The sequence below is a fragment of the Elgaria multicarinata genome, chromosome 2 (genome assembly GCF_023053635.1).
Source record: "Elgaria multicarinata webbii isolate HBS135686 ecotype San Diego chromosome 2, rElgMul1.1.pri, whole genome shotgun sequence".
In the NCBI taxonomy this organism is placed as follows: Eukaryota; Metazoa; Chordata; class Lepidosauria; order Squamata; family Anguidae; genus Elgaria; species Elgaria multicarinata.
The window spans coordinates 127,955,432-127,973,504 of NC_086172.1; the positions used below are offsets into that span (position 1 = coordinate 127,955,432).

The window sequence follows — 18,073 nt, forward strand, 5'->3', positions numbered from 1 at the left end:
CTCCAGCCTATGGTTTGGCAGTAACAATGCATCCAGGAAAGTGATCCAGCAATAGATGCCCTGCGTACAAGATAAAGCACAAATCGGGTAAGCGGGAGTACCTAGACTTAAGCCAATGCAGCCAGATCCCATGCAGAGTCAGGTGCACCCAAGCTGATTAAAATCAATGGGCTTAGGCACTCCTAGCTCTGCATGAGATTGGACTGAATGTCTCAAACTGACTCAAATCTAAATACCCTGACTTAACTGGTTTGTGGAGCAGTATTAAATAATGGACACATTATGACATGAAGGAATGACATTTCAGCAGAAACACACCATACTTCTGCTTTTATCTGGCTCAGAATTAATTATTTTGTCCCATCACTATACTAGAATAAGTTCCTGCATGGTCTAGGTTCCTACTGGATGAGCCGTGCATGCTATTTCACATCTTCTGCCCAGATTGCCATGCACAGCATGCTATTTAAATTAATTATTTCAAAATAGTTTATACAGTTTTCCACATAAAGTGCTGAGCAAATTTTAAAAAATCATTCACCTAAACTAGACTGCTCTGTGTTTAACATGATATTACTCTGATTATTCCATACAATAACACTCTATTTGTACAGATTGTTCCTTTTAAGAAGGAATGGAAACATGAAGCAGGGAACTGTGGTAGTACAATGATTTTTACTTTGGCTTTAGGATTTTTGTCATAATTTCATTGAAAAAATATTTTGTACAGATGTAAGACATCAAAGCTGGAGAATGGATACACATTTAAAATGCACAGGAAAGGTGTATTTACAAATATATATGTTCTTTCACCATTTAGCCATCTCCCTGAAATATCTATTGTCTTTAAGCAAGTGAGCTTCTGCTACTCAATCAGACTGAACTTCCTGTGGCATTTGTTGGCTTTTCGGCATGACAGAGATGTACCAAGATGTGGACACAAAATGGAATACAACGTGGGGTTTAAGATACATGTTATGAACAGAGCAATGCAGTGATTTCTAGAGGCTTATTTCACAATAAGAGGCAATGTAGTGGTTTCTATTTCACTGTTCACAACACACTTCCACCAGATATAGAGCAACACACTTGCACCAACAGTTATAATTGCTGTCAATAAATAAATCCCAAGTAGTAGGCACTAAACACTGTAGGCTCTTCATCTAAGTCACAAACTAACAGTGGTGCCTGTTAAACAATGCCAACAGGTTATTCCTGATTTTACTCTGTTTTGGGCTTAACAGTATATTTGGCAGAGCTAGTTCTGCTGTTAGAGATGTGCTTGGTAATAACAAAACTGGTTCCAGGCCAGAAGTTTTTATATTAGCTAGTTCCATGCAATTCTCACCATGCAGTCTTTGTGAAAAATAAGAGGGACACACACACACAAATTAATAGTAGGAAAACTGGTAATCTGACTCTACACAGATTTATTACTATTGTTTTTATTTCTGGGATTTCTATCACACCTTTCTCAAATGTATTTTGTTTAGAAAGAAGGCATGGTAAAGTACTTGGTGGCATCTCTAGAGACATGAAAACACAGCATTCAGAGGAGGGCAACCAGGATGATCAGGGGTCTAGAAACAAAGCCCTATGAAGAGAGACTGAAAGAACTGGGCATGTTTAGCCTGGAGAAGAGAAGATTGAGGGGAGACATGATAGCACTCTTCAAATACTTAAAAGGTTGTCACACAGAGGAGGGCCAGGATCTCTTCTCGATCCTCCCAGAGTGCAGGACACGGAATAACAGGCTCAAGTTAAAGGAAGCCAGATTCCGGCTGGACATCAGGAAAACTTCCTGACTGTTAGAGCAGTGTGACGGTGGAATCAGTTACCTAGGGAGGTTGTGGGCTCTCCCACACTAGAGGCATTCAAGAGGCAGCTGGACAACCATCTGTCAGGGATGCTTTAGGGTGGATTCCTGCATTGAGCAGGGGGTTGGACTAGATGGTCTTGTAGACCCCTTCCAACTCTGCTATTCTATGATTCTATGAACACACAAAAATCCGACCTTACAACAGGATCTTACTCTGTCTGGAAATCATGTTTCCTGCTCAGTCCTGATTACATTATTTAGAGTTCAAATTTTACTTAACATCAAATTGTGAATTTCTCATAGTATGATAAAAGATTGGAGGGGCAGTTGTTTCACTCCATAGCGAGTATGAAGAGGAATCCCATGGAAAGACAGGGTGGACAGAAATGACACTATGACAGAGAAATGGTTAGTTAGGAAAGGCAAAATCCTGGTTCTACGCAGTTAGGCATGCCTAAAATATATTTAAATGAATGGATTTAGTCAAGACTAACTCTGTTTAGGATTGGGCTGTTTGCCTCCACCTCCAAGGGATAACTACCTTTTAGAAATGAGATTATATATCACACTGAATGTAGGTTTGATAATCCAAAGAAATGTTCATGGTTGATAATAAAGTTCCTTTTTCTTAGGACAAAAAGCGTTTGGAAAAACATTTTTGGCACTACAGTGAAAATACATCTTAGGTTGGGTGACCATACGTCCGGTTTGGCCCGGACATGTCCGGAAATGGGGGGGGGGCAAACTGGGTCTGGGGCGGGGAAATCCTACTTTACCCAAAATTGTCCAGGAAACGCATGCTGTAGGCCCTCACAGGCTTCCGTCCGGGTCTCTGTTTGGTCGATGCAGTGACGTCGACCAAGCAGAGACCTGGATGAAAGCATGTGAGTGCCTTAAAGTGCATGTTTCCCAAATGCGGAAACACGTGCTTTAAGGCTCTCCCAGCCTTCCCGCCGAGCCTCTGCTTCGTCAACGCAGTGACGTCGACCACGCAGAGGCCCGGCCAGAAGCCTGCGATGGCCTTAAAGCACGCATTTCCCAAATGTGGAAACGCATGCTTTAAGGCTCTCCCAGCCTTCTGGCCGGGCCTCTGCTTGGTCGACGTAGTGATGTCAACCAAGCAGAGGCCCGGATGAAAGCCTGTGATGGCCTTAAAGCGTGTGTTTCCAAATGCGGAAATGTGTGTTTTAAGGCCCTCCCAGCCTTCCACTGCCACCAGCTGCAGCCACCACCGCCAGCTGTCGCCACCGCCACCAGCCACCACCAGCCACCAGCAGCAGTAGCAGCAGCCACCAGCTGTCAATGAGGCAGGTTTTTGGGTTTGTTTGTTTTTTTGCTGTTTTTTACTGTTATGTCTTGTTGAAGTTGAAACAAGCTAAGAGGTGCTACCCTTTAGTACATTTTGTTCCATGGCTAATGTTTGCAGACTAATAGTAGTTTATACGCTTTCTGAATGCTTGGTTGCTGTACTAGATTTTTCTGTACTTGTCAACTACGTCATTTGTTCAGTGGTAGCATTATGCTGAATATGGATATGAGAAAGGTGATGGGGAAAGAGTGTTAAATGTTAGGAAAACTGAGACTATGGTCATCCAGTAAAGGACTTGCAGTCAGAAAAGATATTTGATGGAAGGGGAGACTGTATCACACAGAGTATAGCAAAAGCTCCAAAGTACTGCAAAAGCTACAAAAGTAGGAATGAGTGAAGTTAATTTCAGATACATTGAATGTCTCACTTGTTCTTTATTCCAGTGATTTTAACACTAAGATGTTATGTAGAACAGATTTGTCTTAATTGTGTGCTGTGAAGTCAGACTTGTGACCAAGGCCATGTTTGGGTGGGCATGCCCCCTTGGGGGCTGGGCATGTTGGTGGGCATGCCCCTTTGGGGTGGCCATTTTGTCTTCCTTTTTGGTTTCCAAAATATGGTCACCCTAATCTTAGGATGAATAATTGATATAAGACTTTGGTTATACACAAATAACATTTCTGTGAAGCACAGAGGGTGACCTAAAGCACAATCCTAAACCTGTTTTCTGAGAAGGAATCTCCACAGATTTCAATGGGACTTACTTCCTAGGCTTAGAACAGTGTTGGGCAACTTGTGGCCCTCCAGATGTTTGGAACAACAACTCCCATCATTCCTCACCATTGGCTATGCTGACTAAGGCTGATGAGATTTAAGTCCAAACATCTGGAGGGTCATAAGTTGTTCGCCCATGGCTTAGAATTGCAGGAATAGCAGCCCTAATAGTATCAAAAGCTTATAAATAAAACAACAGGAAGAGCAGGGCAGGAATCCTGTATGGGCCATTTTCCTAATAGGAAACCCTTTCCCCATGTCTTATGCAACTGGAGGGAGCAACTCCTGTTCTTCTAATCTAGGACTTGGGAACCTGTGATCTTCCAGATATTGATGAACTCCAGCTCCCATCAGCCCCAGCCAACATAGTTAATGGTCTAGTATTATGGAAACTGTAGTTCAGCAACATCTGGACTGCAATGTGTGATCTTATCTCTTTCTCTCCAAAAATATTTTTTTAGACAAGAAGAAAAATTGTGAGATTGCTGATAGGCAGGGCTATATGAACACATGTGGCTATGCACTGTAGTGCACATAGAACACAAAGCATTTTTTGAACTTTAACAGTTCCAAAAGTGCTTTAAGTATCATGGAGGAATGTGTTACTCAGCAAAGGTGCTATGCAGTAATAAGCACCCATGACAGCTACACATCTACTGCAGAAGTATTACCAGCAATGTTGCAATATGTGTATTGTTGGTAATACTTCTGCATCTAATTTAACTCTCCCACAGTATAACCTGAAGCTCAAAATATGAGACTCATACAAATTAATATGTGTACTATGAGCAATGATGGGTCTACAACTCTTTCTTCAAGTCTCTAAGAAACTATTGTTCACACCAAACCTTAGAAGACTGGCCAGAATATTTGTACCTTCTTTCCCACAGTAACAGGTTCAGCTACACAACTGGAATAATCATGGCACAAAATGGACAGTGGCTGTTGTATCTTCATTCTTCTTGATGACTCTGGGTTCTTTCTGCTTTTCTGTGGGTGTTTTTGGTTTCTTGGCACATTTCTGTTTCTCAGCATTGTGTATTTCCAGTGCTTCTAAGAAGGCTTTTTGTGTCCATGGGTTTGATGGGATTCCCAACCAAGGCTGGAATGCAAGTATAAAACAAAGCATTATTTGAGAAAGTTGAAAACATAAGCAGATAAATTGTCTTTACAAATAATCCTTGAACAATTTATGACCTTTTCTATTTCACCCCAGTATTTGCTATCAGTTTCTGTGACATTTATGTAAATAACATCTAATTTAAGTGTTTCTTAGTTACTTTATCATTAACTACTTTCACATTTGGTCACTTACTTCACATTAGCAGTGCAAACTACAAGCCACTTAAGCTGGTACATTTTGTGAACTTCAGCTATTAATTGTCCAGTTATTGTAACTGCACATCTAGATCAAGATAAGTCAGTCAATTGATCCAAAATCATATTTAAAAATCACTGTAGACTGATTTCTCGTAGTTCTCTAAATGCAAAAACTTGTGCAGGATGATTCTATGCATGTCTTACTTACTCCTAAGGTACTTATTTCCTAGTAAGCAAGCTTAGGATTTCAGCCTTAACAGCAGTAGCACAAACCACATAACCCAGCCTTCCAAATGTGTTGGACTACAACTCACAGCATCCCCATTGATACTGGGAGTTGTGTACCACCACATCTGAAGGATGGCAGATTGAGGAAGATGATATAAACTGAAGTATTATTTATTTATTTATTTATTACATTTTTATACTGCCCAATAGCCAAAGCTCTCTGGGCGATTTACAAAAATTAAAACCATGAAACAACCAACAATTTAAAAACACGAATACAAAATACAATATAAAAAGCACAACCAGGATTAAAACCACACAGTAAAAATTGATAAAGGTTAAAATATAGAATTAAAACAGCAAAGTTTAAATTTAAGTTAAATTAAGTGTTAAAATAGTGAGAAAATAAACCCACCCATTGGGTTTAATTGCACTAAGACATGCTTTTCTGGAATTGGTGGTTTAAAAGCAACAATCCTGCAGACATCTGAGAATAAGCCCATTGAACAAAAGTCTTCTGAGTAAACATACATAGCTAAATCATATTGACACTGGCTTAAGTGATTTTTGGATAAGTGTCTGTCCTGTTTGCAAGTCTGTGTCTGCAATCCTATCAACTGGGAGTAAATCCCATTTAATGGGATTTATTTTTGAGTGGACTTGTGTAGGATTGCACTCCGCAATTCACGTCTTCCAAGGAAGCCTTGAAAAAGCCTGATGGAAATTATACTTCAAATTAAGTGATTACTTATTCTACCCACTATTATTAATGTATTTAAATATTGTTAATGGATTTTTGTGAACTGCCCAGAGAGCTCCGGCTATTGGGCGGTATAGAAATGTAATAAATAAATAAAATAAATAAATAAATTGCTATGGAATTAGCTGCTTTTCCATTTTGCCTGGTGAAGGGTTTCGTTCAATTCCAAAGGCTACATGCCAAACCAAGAGAAATCAATTGGATGAAGTGTGAATAATAAATATCTTTGATTTGTTAAGCATCTGGTGAAGTGGCCATTATCCTTAAAAGCTTATGCCAGAATAAATGTTTTTAAGGTGCCACAAGAATCCGTGTTGTGTTTGCTGCAACAGGCTAATATGGCTACCCCTCTGGTATTTTAATGGTATTGCCATTATCTGTTTTGAATCTTGCTGTAAAGTATTGGATGAGGATTTGTGGGTATGACAAAGCATCTGACCCAGCTGCATAGCCAGAAGTCCAAGCTTACAGTGTTGACTTTCATAGGATTTAGTTCCAAATAAATACGTTTAGGATCGCAGCCTAAACTCCTATGCAAGTTTACTGATAAGCAAGCCATAGTGAGTTCAATAGTACTTCCTTCCACATAAGCGGGCACTGGAGCCTCACAGCCCGAGCCTATGCATGTTTACTCGGAAGTAAGCCTCATAAAGTTAAAAAAGAATCACTTCTAGATCCCCACATGCTGCTCGACCGTGGTGTCTCAGAGGGAGACTAGATAAAAGTTGCAAACCGCCCAAACTACAGAGAGAATATGAAAGCCTCCAGTGACCACTATTCTGTATGGTCGTAGAGTAGCATCGCTCTATCCCTCGAAAATTGGAAGGGACTGGAAAGAGACCCAGTTCTGTTTTACCCAGAAAAGCCGATGAGGACTGTAATGGGGGTGCGGGACTAGATGAAGCCACCCGCGCCACTTAGCCTATTTCACTACGGCCGCTGCGAGAGACCAGGCGGAGCGAGGCGTCCCACCCCCGACGCGCACCGGATGGACAGAAATTGAAGAGCCCGCCCAAGCCGGAAGCCGTCCGTAGCGACGTGTGAGACGCGCAGGCGTGCTCTCCTTCGTTCCGAGTTGAGGCATGGCGTTGCCGGGCCCACGTGTGTCTGCGCTTTCGGCTTATCGGTCTGCGGGACAGCTTTGGAAACGGGAACGGCCGCCCCGTCCAACACACGGTTTGTCCGTCTGCCCGAGACGCCGGAGGATGAAGAAGCGGCCCGTGACGAAAGCAGCAGCCGGGAATGGGTCGGCTGCACCGGGGGCCGGCGATGGGGTGCAGCCTGACGACGCCCGCCCTCTCCCGGGTGCAGCGGAGAAGCTAGCAAAGAAACGGAGGGTTAAGGCGGGATCCACGGATGGGCCGCCTTTGCCGAGCCCTGGGATGGGGCCGCAAGGGAAGCGTGAGCGCGGTCGGGCAGACGGGAAGCCCCCAGCAGTAGCAGCCCGTTACGGAGAAGGGCAGACGCCCTCCCTTCAGCGCCCTTCTACGGGCTGCTCGCTCCGGCGCCTCCTCCGAGAGCTGGCGAGCGTCCAGCATAGCCGGCAACGGGCCGCCCGGCTTTTCGAGTGGCTCATTGCTCCCATTTCCCTGCAGCAGTTCTTTAGCCGCTACTGGGAGAAAAAGCCCCTGTTGATCCATAGGCGCAGCCCAAGTTACTACCGGGATCTCTTCTCCACAGCCGAATTCGATGCCATCCTGCGCGACCAGGACGTCCAGTTCGGGGTCAACTTGGACGTGACCAGCTACGAAGATGGGAAAAGGGAGACGCATAATCCGGTGGGCCGGGCGGTGCCTGCGGTGGTGTGGGATTTCTACAAGAACGGATGTTCCCTCCGGATGCTGAACCCCCAGGCTTTTTCTTCCACCGTCTGGCACTTCCTCTCCATCCTACAGGAGCAGTTCAGCAGCATGGTTGGGGCCAACACGTATCTGACCCCTCCTGGGACACAGGGCTTTGCTCCTCATTACGATGACATTGAAGCTTTTGTCATCCAGCTGGAAGGAAAGAAGCACTGGCGGGTTTACAACCCTAGGAATGCAGCGGAGGTGCTGCCTCAGCTTTCAAGTAACAACTTTAATCAGACCGAGATCGGAGAGCCCATTCTGGAGACAATCTTGGAAGCTGGAGACCTGCTGTATTTCCCCCGGGGGTTTATCCATCAAGGAGACTGTCTCCCAGATGCACATTCACTCCATATAACAGTTTCCTCATACCAGCGCAATTCCTGGGGAGATCTGATGGAAAAGCTCCTCCCTTCAGCGTTGCAGATGGCCATTGAAGAGGATGTGGAATATCGACAAGGTCTGCCTTTAGACTACTTGGAGTACATGGGAGTTGTTAATTCAGATGCTGTTGATCCTCGCCGAGTTGCCTTTATGCAAAAGCTCACTACCTTGATAACAAAACTTGTGGATTATGTGCCAGTTGATGCTGCCGTAGATCAGAAAGCTAAGGCTTTTCTCCATGACTGCCTCCCTCCAGTACTGTCTGAGAGCGAAAAGGCATTGAGTGTGTATGGACATCCAGCACGGTGGGAGAACGGAAATGTCCAAAATATTGATATCCAGATCAAGGAAAATACGCAGGTACGGCTGCTTCGGTATGGAATTGTCAGATTGTGCAATGAAGGCGATAGCATGTTGCTGTATTATACCACAGAAAACTCAAGGGTATACCACAAGGAGGAGCCCAAGTACTGTGAAATAGAGCCTGAATATATAGATAGTGTTGAATTTTTGCTCTCTTCTTACCCAAAGTATGTCAGTGTGAAAGTCCTCCCTTGTGCTACCTTGGATGATAAGATTGCCTTGGCAACTGTATTGTTTGAGAAGGGATTATTGATTACTAAGAACCCTCTGTCTGTGTAACATGCTAGGTATCATCAAAATAAATACATTTTGAGAAAGAATGCTCTTCTCTTATACTTACTAGTAAATTTAAGATCGCAGTCCATAACTTCGAGAACTTCCTGCTTGGACAGCTAGTTTGTTCTGGGTAGACAAGCACATAATATACTTTAGTCTTTTTATAGCTAGACTAACACCTTCTGCATATTAAAATGCTGACAGCACAGTACATCTATATATAACTTTGGAAACCAGTTTTCTTTGAACTGAGGGCCAAATTAAGGTGTTAAAGAACTTGATGTCAATAAAGTTTGCAAAAAGCAAAAAAACATTAGACTATGGCTTTTCCTGTGGCAAAAATGATGAGAATTCTATTTTTAAATATATTACGAAAATCAATGTCTGAATTGAGTATTTGATTAGAAATTAAAACATGCACCAGATTAGTATCTATTAGACTTATGGTTCACAGAAAGATGATCAAATAACAGCACTAGTAATTTCTTACAGGTAACAGGCTTTTAAAAACAGATCAATCCTTAGCAGAAGTAACTTGTATATCTCAAGTAATACAGTTACTTGGATATCCCCTTAATTTCAAAAGAACCCCTCTTACCATCACATTCTATATTCTGTGAGGCTAAATATTTGTTTCAAATGAGAAGCGGCATATGAATATTGCCAATAAATTATAAATAAAGGAGCTTTAAAACTGAGTGACTTCCCACCCCATGCTATAAAGATAGAAAATGTTAAAACTAAATCTGTAAGCCTATGCGGCAGAGTCTTGCTATTTACTGTTTTACTCTGTACAGCACCATGTACATTGATGGTGCTATATAAATAAATAATAATAATAATAATAGCATTACACCAAGCCCCTTTTCTTGCCATCCCAAATTACCAGTGAAAGTGGCTTGAATAACAGCAAAGAAGATGTCCCGTATCTCTCTGTATGCAAAGACATCTCCCTTCTCACGATAGATGCGATGGGCTTCATGCCAAGTGTTCTCTGTTATCTCTTGAAGTTTTAACAGTTTCTCAATCACCAAGTCTTTTTGGCTTAATGTGGCAATCTGCACCAGAAATACTGTGTTTAGATATAGATTATTCTGTGTGACCAGACCAAAAAAATTGTGCAACATGAATACAAAATGGGGAGGGGGGGTGTATTTAAAGCATGGGCTGCTGAGTGTTTTGAACTAAATCTTTGATGACTCAATCCTATTTCCACCACTCCTTTGGTTTATATGTGAAAATAAGTAATACAGAGCCTTGCTTCAGATACTTTTTGAAAGGATATATTTACAATAAAGGGTGACAGAAGTCCATGACGTAAAAAAACAGGGTGACCTGTGATACTAACCAACTGCTAACTTTTCTGTGAACCTCCCATTCCCTGTAGCTGTGAGTCTAGAGCAGAAATGAACAGGAAGGACAGGGGAACAGAAACGGGCATTGACATCTTGTTGCTCTTGCTCCAAAACAGATAGATCTAAATGCAGGCATCCATGTGGCCCAGTTCACACAAGACTGTGCCACCTCTAGAATGCACATGGCATTGTTTGAAAGCAACATCAAATCAAAAGAAACATCTCTTGCTCAGGACTTTCCTTATCCAACACCAATGCGCCTCGATCATATCTAAGCATATAAACCTAATCCTTCACCTAACAATTGCTCTGCTACTTCGGAGTATGCTCATCTAACCCCATGCTGACTGCATCTAATTGTCCCTATATAATTTCATGACTAGTGATTTGTGTATGATAATTCTGTATTGCTTTAAACTTTCAGAAGTGTGGATGGTGGGGACAGAAATGGTGTACTTTAAGTGTCTTAAGATTTATGTGCCCTTTAGCCCTACAAAAGGTTCGGTTTGGTCTTTTCCCAGAAAAATTCTGATTGTGAATTTTTTCACCTTGTCCTTGATCTTCTGGATCATTTCTTGTTCCTCTTCCTGTTCAAAATTGAAAGTTGTCACAGCACGACTCACCTCCCTATGTTGGAAGTAATAGACATTGCGTTAGTTGTATAAGATATCAGTTTGAAAACCTAGCAAAGAAACTGACTAACTCCATTTGTATGCTATTTTTCTTAGTCTCTATTTTTTAACCTCTGCTAAATACATGCACTTTAATCTGAGACTGCTGCAACAATTAAAGAAGTATTGTTTTCATTTGCCAGGTAGGTAAAGCCTCCCTCTAGGCCAGCTTTCCCCAACCTTGTGCCCTCTAGATGTTTGGAATTACAATTCCCAGCATCCTCAACCAGTGGCCATGCTGGTTGGGTCTGATGGCAGCTGAAGTTCAAAATATCTGGAGGGAGCCCATTTGGGGAAGGCTTACATGGAGGACCTCTGTGTACATATGTCCCCTTTCGATGCTCACTGAACGTGTGGCTGGGAACATGTCTGGCTAACTTGTGAAGGGTGTTCAAGTGAAATCACTGGTATGACAAATAGTGTTTACGTTTCAGGCCTGCAGACTCCATGTGTTCAAACATTTAAAGCTTAAAGCTTGTAAGTGTGATAAGTAGAAATGTACCTCACTTCCTCTACTATGTCCCAGGAGGAGGAAGTTAAATATTTCTTCCTTTTAGGAAACCAATGACTTACTCTTTGACCAACTCATTTGGTTCCAGTATCATTCTCTCCAGTAAGGTAGCCCGAACGGTTTCATCCTGCATCTTGAGGGTGATGATACTACGGCAGGCTTCCCTTCGTACCCCAGGATCTTCTTCATAATGAAGGGCCCAGAGAAGGAGCTCTTTTAGGTAGGGGCTTGCCTCACCTATTTGACCCAGAGCTGCCAGAAAAGATAATTTATTTATTTCAACACTTATGCCAGGAAGATGAGCCAGATGAATCCAGAGGCACAGTATTTCCAGATACATGAAGAATACTTTGCACATATAGATGTACACCCCACATTTAGAAATGAAATGGTGCCTTTTCTTGGAGCGAAAGTGGGCAATATTTGGAGGGAAAGGATCTGTAACCTTCCTAGCAAGCATTTGCCCCTTAAAGCACAAAAATGATTATATTCATATTATTGTTTGCAGGTGCAAGTAGCATTGCTCATCTTCCAATTTTCATATTTTTGGAAATCAAGCCACGTTTGACTTCGTTAGGCAATTATGGGATAATATTGTACCCTCACATGTGTGAGGTTTGGCATGGTGATAAGAACCAATATGTTTACTCTAGAGGAATGTCAGAATCCAAAACACACTTTTAACATCATCATCATCATCATCATCATTATTATACCAACCCATAGCCAAAGCTCTCTGGGCGGTTCATATAAGATAAGAACACTTAAAAAATATACAAAAATTAAAAACCACAAAGCATGCAAAATGCACATACATTTAAAATAACTTTTTAATAACTTTAAAAACGATGAGCCAAAAAACAGACCCAGGCTCATTACATATTGCTAAATGCCTGGGAGAAAAGTCTTGACCTGGCACTGAAAAGATGACAATGATGTTAAATGCGTATTTGCATGAATTTATTTTTTAAAATTAATTAATTTCATTTCTATACCACTCAATAGCCAATGCTCTAAGGGTTGTTCACAAAAATAGCATAAAATAGCAAAATATGGAAGCTTAAAAACACAAAAGTACAGCCAGAATAAAGCCTAGCTGCAATGCTGAGATTTAAAATACTGATTTAAAACAGCAGAGCTAAAAGACTAGGATGCTAAAATACTGGGAAAATAAAAAGGCACTGAAAGGAATACAACATAGGCACCATGCAAACTTCCCTAGGGAGCGCATTCCACAGCCAGGATGCTACAGCAGAAAAGGCCCTCTTCCTGGTAGCCACCCATCTCACTTCCTTTTTGCAGTGCCTAATGGAGAAGGAGTCCTGAAGATGATCTTAGGGTCCGGGCAGGTACATTTAACGTGTATCCTTAAAAAATGCAAATAGCAGCAGTTGCTGCTGCTAATTATTAAGTCACAGCAGGCATGGAAGAGGAATTTAACCCTTTTCTCCACAACTAAAATCTTAAAAGAAAATCTTTCTGATGGTGCTTTCTGCAGTGGGAGGAAATCCCTCAATGGTGCCCTTAAAGCTTTATTTGCATTTTTAAAAGCACACAGGATAAATGAAAAGACAAATTTAAGTTGCAATCCTATGCATGTTTAGACAGAAAAAAAGTCCTACAATTCCCAGCATGTCCCAGCCAGACCTGCTGCCTGGAGAATGCTGGGAGTGTAAGATTTTTTTGCACCCTTAACATCATATCTAATTTGGCCCTAAAAACATGAGCTAAGAAGTCCCTGGTTCAAATCATCTTAGCCATCAATTCAGAAGACGGCCTTAAACAAGAAGTTTTGCTTTCAGTATTAGACACCAAGCTGCAATATGAAAGATGGTAATACTTACCTGTCTTACAGGGCTGTTCTAAGACTTACTGAGGCAACGCATGCACACATGTGTGTGAAGTGTGAAATGCTTTGAACACTTGAAATGCTATATACATCCTAACTTTGATTATTTAATGAATGATTGTAAACATTTTTACTCTGCTCTTCCACTAGGAAGGCTCCCTGAGCAGCATATAGGTCAATAAAAAAACGAACCACATGACAATCCCTGACCTCAGGCTACAGCCTAAAATATATGACGCACAAGGAAAAACGGACTGGGCAGGAAGAAGAAAACAAGCAAATGCAGGCATTAGTTCTTAATGGTACTAAGTTCTTATAATGACTAGTTGGGATGGAACAGCCTGCTCGCAGTTCGAAATGGGTTAATGAGAAAAAGTCTAGCAAAGCAAACTTCCTGGAAGTGGCTATAATGCAGCCAAGGTTTTGGCCTTACAGAGTTGGACTTAGTCATACCTACATCCCATTGATTTTTAATGGACCTACTCTATGTCTAGATCCAACCCACAATAAAACTCTAAGGATACAATTTGCAGCACACTTACTAGGGAATAAGCCCTATTGAACTGTGGGACTTCTAAGGAAACATGTTTTGGATCACACTGGTAGTTAATTCTCATATTTTTAAAGATATACCCCATTTCAAGTGGAGTTTATGCATAAATGGGATTGGGACCACTGTGAAATATTTTGCTGTTCATCTTGCAAATGAAGCAATACCAATTCTGATAATTAAAATCTCCACAAATGTGAATTAGAATTTTAAGGAAATGGATTTTGAATTTAAGGTGGACTATACCCAAGTAGAAAATGTCAGGATTTTGACCTGTACAATACCTCTGATGGCTAGAGCCTTTATTTTCCATAGTGGATCAGTCTGCATCATCTTAAAAAGGCATTTAAGCACCTATGAAGCAAAATATATATTTTTAAAAATAGCCATAACTGTTAGCAGACGGGAATTCTTATTCATACATTGTTTTAAACAGGTTTATTCTTGCCAGATAATTTGTAAGATTGCCCCAAATTAAAAGCAGTAAATCAAAAATTCTGACTGCAGTTTGTAGGCAACATGATGTGAATCCCACCAAGCCGAACACAGCCCACCAATCATGTATTGTGACTTGCCAAGTGCTTATTGACCCTGCCTCCTTTTTTGCAGGAAAAAGGCAGCTAATTTCATTCAGATCCATTGTCTTATAAATCCATCTTTTCATTGCCCTTATTTCTCTTTCCTGTCCAATAGGGTAACTGCTCTGTTCAAGCCCCATAATAATGAAGAAAATGTCCACTGTCTGCCTACAATCACTTCATTGGACTCCTATTCCTTTCAATGTGGCATTTGCAGAAGTTGCTAGTAGGAGACTATGCTATAGTCTTTTTATAGAGCAGGTGGGCATACTTCAGTCTTGTGGGATCTACTTCGTGGGGTTTTTTATTAGAACCCCAAGATCCAGGTGTAAAAGGCATAATATAGACCTGGATCAGATGTCATGACAATTCCAGGATTGTTTAACTCAGGAATTGTCAGGGCTGAGCAGCAGCATCTGAACCTGGAACTCTGGGGTTGTTTAGGGGATAAACAACACAGATTTAACTCAACATTATTATTATTATTATTATTATTATTATTATTATTATTATTATTATTATTTTATATAGCACCATCAGTGTACAGTGCAACAGCAAACCATAGGCAATTGTTGGGGTTAACTCTTGTTTTTTTAACCCCTAAACAACCCAGAGTTCTGGGGATGGATGTTCCTGGATTGTTGTTTGAAAGCAGAAGCAATGAGTGTGCGGGAAGCAGTGCACTTGCTGTGGCTGAGCCCTGACAACCCATGGTTTAAACAACCCATGGAGTTGTCATTACATGTGAACCAGGCTTAGAATGAAAAAATTCTGAGCGCAGGAATTTATTTATTTTGAGTACCAGAACTGAATGGAGCTCATAGTCCCTCCACACAAAATTCAACTCCTAGTTGCCCCCCACCCACATTCTTCAATTCAGCATTGTAAGTTAAAGTGAGAGGAGTCATTCTGCTGCTATTGCTAAACCATTTGGAGTTAGAAATCCTTGCTGGTGAAGTGGAAATCACCGGAGATCAATCAGTAGACTCCAGTCTACCTTCTGCCCATCCCTTTTATAGAATATGGGAATGAATGAATGAACGAATGATAAGCATAGCTGAATTATTTAGAGCTTTGAGAAAGTATATTCTAAGCTAAAAGATACAAGAGATGCTCTCCCAAGGAAAGCTAACTGGCATTCTGTGAACCAGATCCAAGCCCCAAAGTGACTTCAACTGGCCCCATTGGCTCTAACATATTTCCCCTGCCCACCACCCCAAAAAACCCTCCACAACTTAACTCACAGTTTTCCTTGGAAGGAAAAGAAGCAATAGCTGTCTTTAATATAAATACTGTATCTCATGTGTCCTTGAAAGGCAAAGGATCATTGCCAATCTGAATTAAGGGGATTTTCAGGAAGTATCCTTTTTTCTCAGATCCTCTCACTCCTTGATGATTTTATGAACATAAGCAGCTGTTTTACGCTTATTTCAGAGCACTGATTCAGCTACTGTGGTCTAATCTCCAAGGTCTCAGGCAAGGATCTTTCCTGGCTCTACTACCTGACACCTTTTTTTAAAAACAAAGATGCCCATATATAAACAATGGTTTGGCCACTGACCTATCATCCCTCCCCATCAAGCTCAACCTGCTAATTACAAATGTTGACCTAGATGGGGATGCCCATTCCCATCTACATCCAAAGACACATCCAGCCAGAATGAGCATCTCAATGGAGATGTGGGATCACATACCCAGATGGGCCTCTGCATTTTGCATCCACATCAGCGATGCAGGCAAGGCTAGTTCTAAAGAAAGATCTCCTTTGGTGAATAAGGATGCCTGATTTTACAAGGGGAAGATGACTATTGACTTCTATCAACTGGAGGAGGATAGATTAATTTATCAAGCTGATTTATTATAGGACAGACTGCACAGAGAAGTACAGGTTGTATCCAACAGTGTCATTCCACTAGCGCAATGGTGTCTGGAGTATAGGGTAGCTCCCAAGAACACAGAGATTAGCCACCCCTTCATATAAGACTGGAGTTTATCCATACCTCTGCATTCAGGCCTGTGTTAGGCATTTTGACCACTCACCATCTCTTCTTTAATCTTAAGTATTGCAGCTGTCCAGCAGGCTTCTTTTCGGACAGCTACAAAGTCGTCGGAGAAACATCGAAGAAAGCCAGGGAGGAGCCTGGCTGTCATGAATTTCAGCCAGCCAATCAACGAAAGAGCTTCCACCCTCATCCGGTAATTTCCTCTTTTCAGCCCCTCCCTAAAAGCACAAGGGAGTCCTTAATGAGCAATGGTTGAACTTGGTTTGTGCATCCAAGGTTATTCATACTTTGAGGCAAAACCAAACCTATTTGGTCCAAGATAATTAATTACAATAACTGTCCTAGTGTAGTAGAATCTGTTGTGGTTAGGTTTTTAACCACAGAAGGAAAAGGACTCTAAAGAGTTAAAAAGATGTCCTTGGCCAGATTGTCTCTGCCAGGAGAAGTCCAGTATGAAGCAGATTCTTCCCTGGCCTACGTGCGGTACGAGATGTACAAGATGAAGAGACTATTGGTTAATTGGGCCAAGGAGAAAAGTGTATTTAAGAAGTCCATGTTGTATGGAACTTACTGCTGGTACTTACTGCTGGAACTTACTGTATGGAACTTACTGCTGACATTATCAGACTGCTGATGTTATACTGCTACGTTGTTGCTGTACTGTGAAAAGACTGTATATATGACCATTTATTCTGTAAGTAATTTATTTAGTGTCAGTAAAGCTTCTTACTGACCAAAGACCGTGAGTGCTTCTTTTTGTTCCTAAATTCAAGCTGAAACCATTTCCAGACTCTACGCTGCTGCTATTTCGCACTCTGCTATATTTTTGGGTAAGCAATTACCCCGATAGGTTATGGGCCCAGAGAAAGTCTGGAAGGCATAATTTTTGGTTGCTGGAAAGCTTGAGAGCAAAGGAACGCTGGAGGGAAAGACGGAGTCGAGCTCAGGCAGTTCATCGAGCTCAGACGGGTCTGTATCCAGTGTGAGTCGCGCTCCAGCCCAGCCGGTGAGGATGGCCCAGGTTCAGATGGCATCCAGTATTCCGGTGGAACGGCTGAATGAGAGAAATTACTTAACGTGGTCATTCAAGATGGAAATGTTTTTGAAGCGGGACAGATGTTGGAACGTCGTGAGTGTCCCGAGGCCGGTTGGTCAGACTGCTCAAGAAGCACAAGTGTGGGAAGAGCAGAATGAAAGGGCCAAAGCAAACATTGTCTTGAGTATGGAGGACTCGCAAATTGTCCATATCAACAGAGATGAGACGGCAAGAGACAGCTGGAATGCGCTGAGACAGATTTATGTGCGTGCGTCGGCAAGCACACGGCTGAGCCTCACCAGAGAGCTGTATCGGTTAAAGTTGGAGGAGGCTGGAAGTTTGGCAAATCATCTCCAACAGGTGAGATCTCTATTTGTCCAGTTGCAGGAGGTCGGAATCGTTTTTACGGAAGAGCATAAGTGCTACCTGATTTTGGGGTCGTT

The 18,073-nt window shown here is 41.8% G+C and overlaps 2 protein-coding genes across 2 annotated transcripts in view; one reads left to right on the plus strand and one right to left on the minus strand.

The window, feature by feature from the left end:
* The window catches only part of HEATR4 (HEAT repeat containing 4), a 36,306-nt gene continuing 18,233 nt past the window's right edge, over positions 1-18,073 (minus strand). The window contains exons 10-17 of the mRNA XM_063117635.1: positions 16,632-16,812; positions 14,298-14,367; positions 11,677-11,866; positions 10,981-11,059; positions 9,964-10,135; positions 9,142-9,203; positions 4,779-5,004; positions 1-60 (exon numbers count right to left, since the gene is read on the minus strand). Coding sequence (XP_062973705.1) covers positions 4,822-5,004; positions 9,142-9,203; positions 9,964-10,135; positions 10,981-11,059; positions 11,677-11,866; positions 14,298-14,367; positions 16,632-16,812 — 937 coding nt within the window. The 3' untranslated portion in view covers positions 1-60; positions 4,779-4,821. The remainder of the gene's footprint in view (positions 61-4,778; positions 5,005-9,141; positions 9,204-9,963; positions 10,136-10,980; positions 11,060-11,676; positions 11,867-14,297; positions 14,368-16,631; positions 16,813-18,073) is intronic.
* Positions 7,276-9,121, plus strand: RIOX1 (ribosomal oxygenase 1). The gene has a single exon (XM_063117636.1). The coding sequence runs from the start codon at positions 7,293-7,295 to the stop codon at positions 9,078-9,080; it is 1,788 nt and encodes a 595-aa protein (XP_062973706.1). The 5' UTR covers positions 7,276-7,292; the 3' UTR covers positions 9,081-9,121.

Bases quoted from the DNA above. Each gene is read 5' to 3' on its own strand.
- RIOX1 (XM_063117636.1), top strand. From the start codon at position 7,293: ATGGCGTTGCCGGGCCCACGTGTGTCTGCGCTTTCGGCTTATCGGTCT.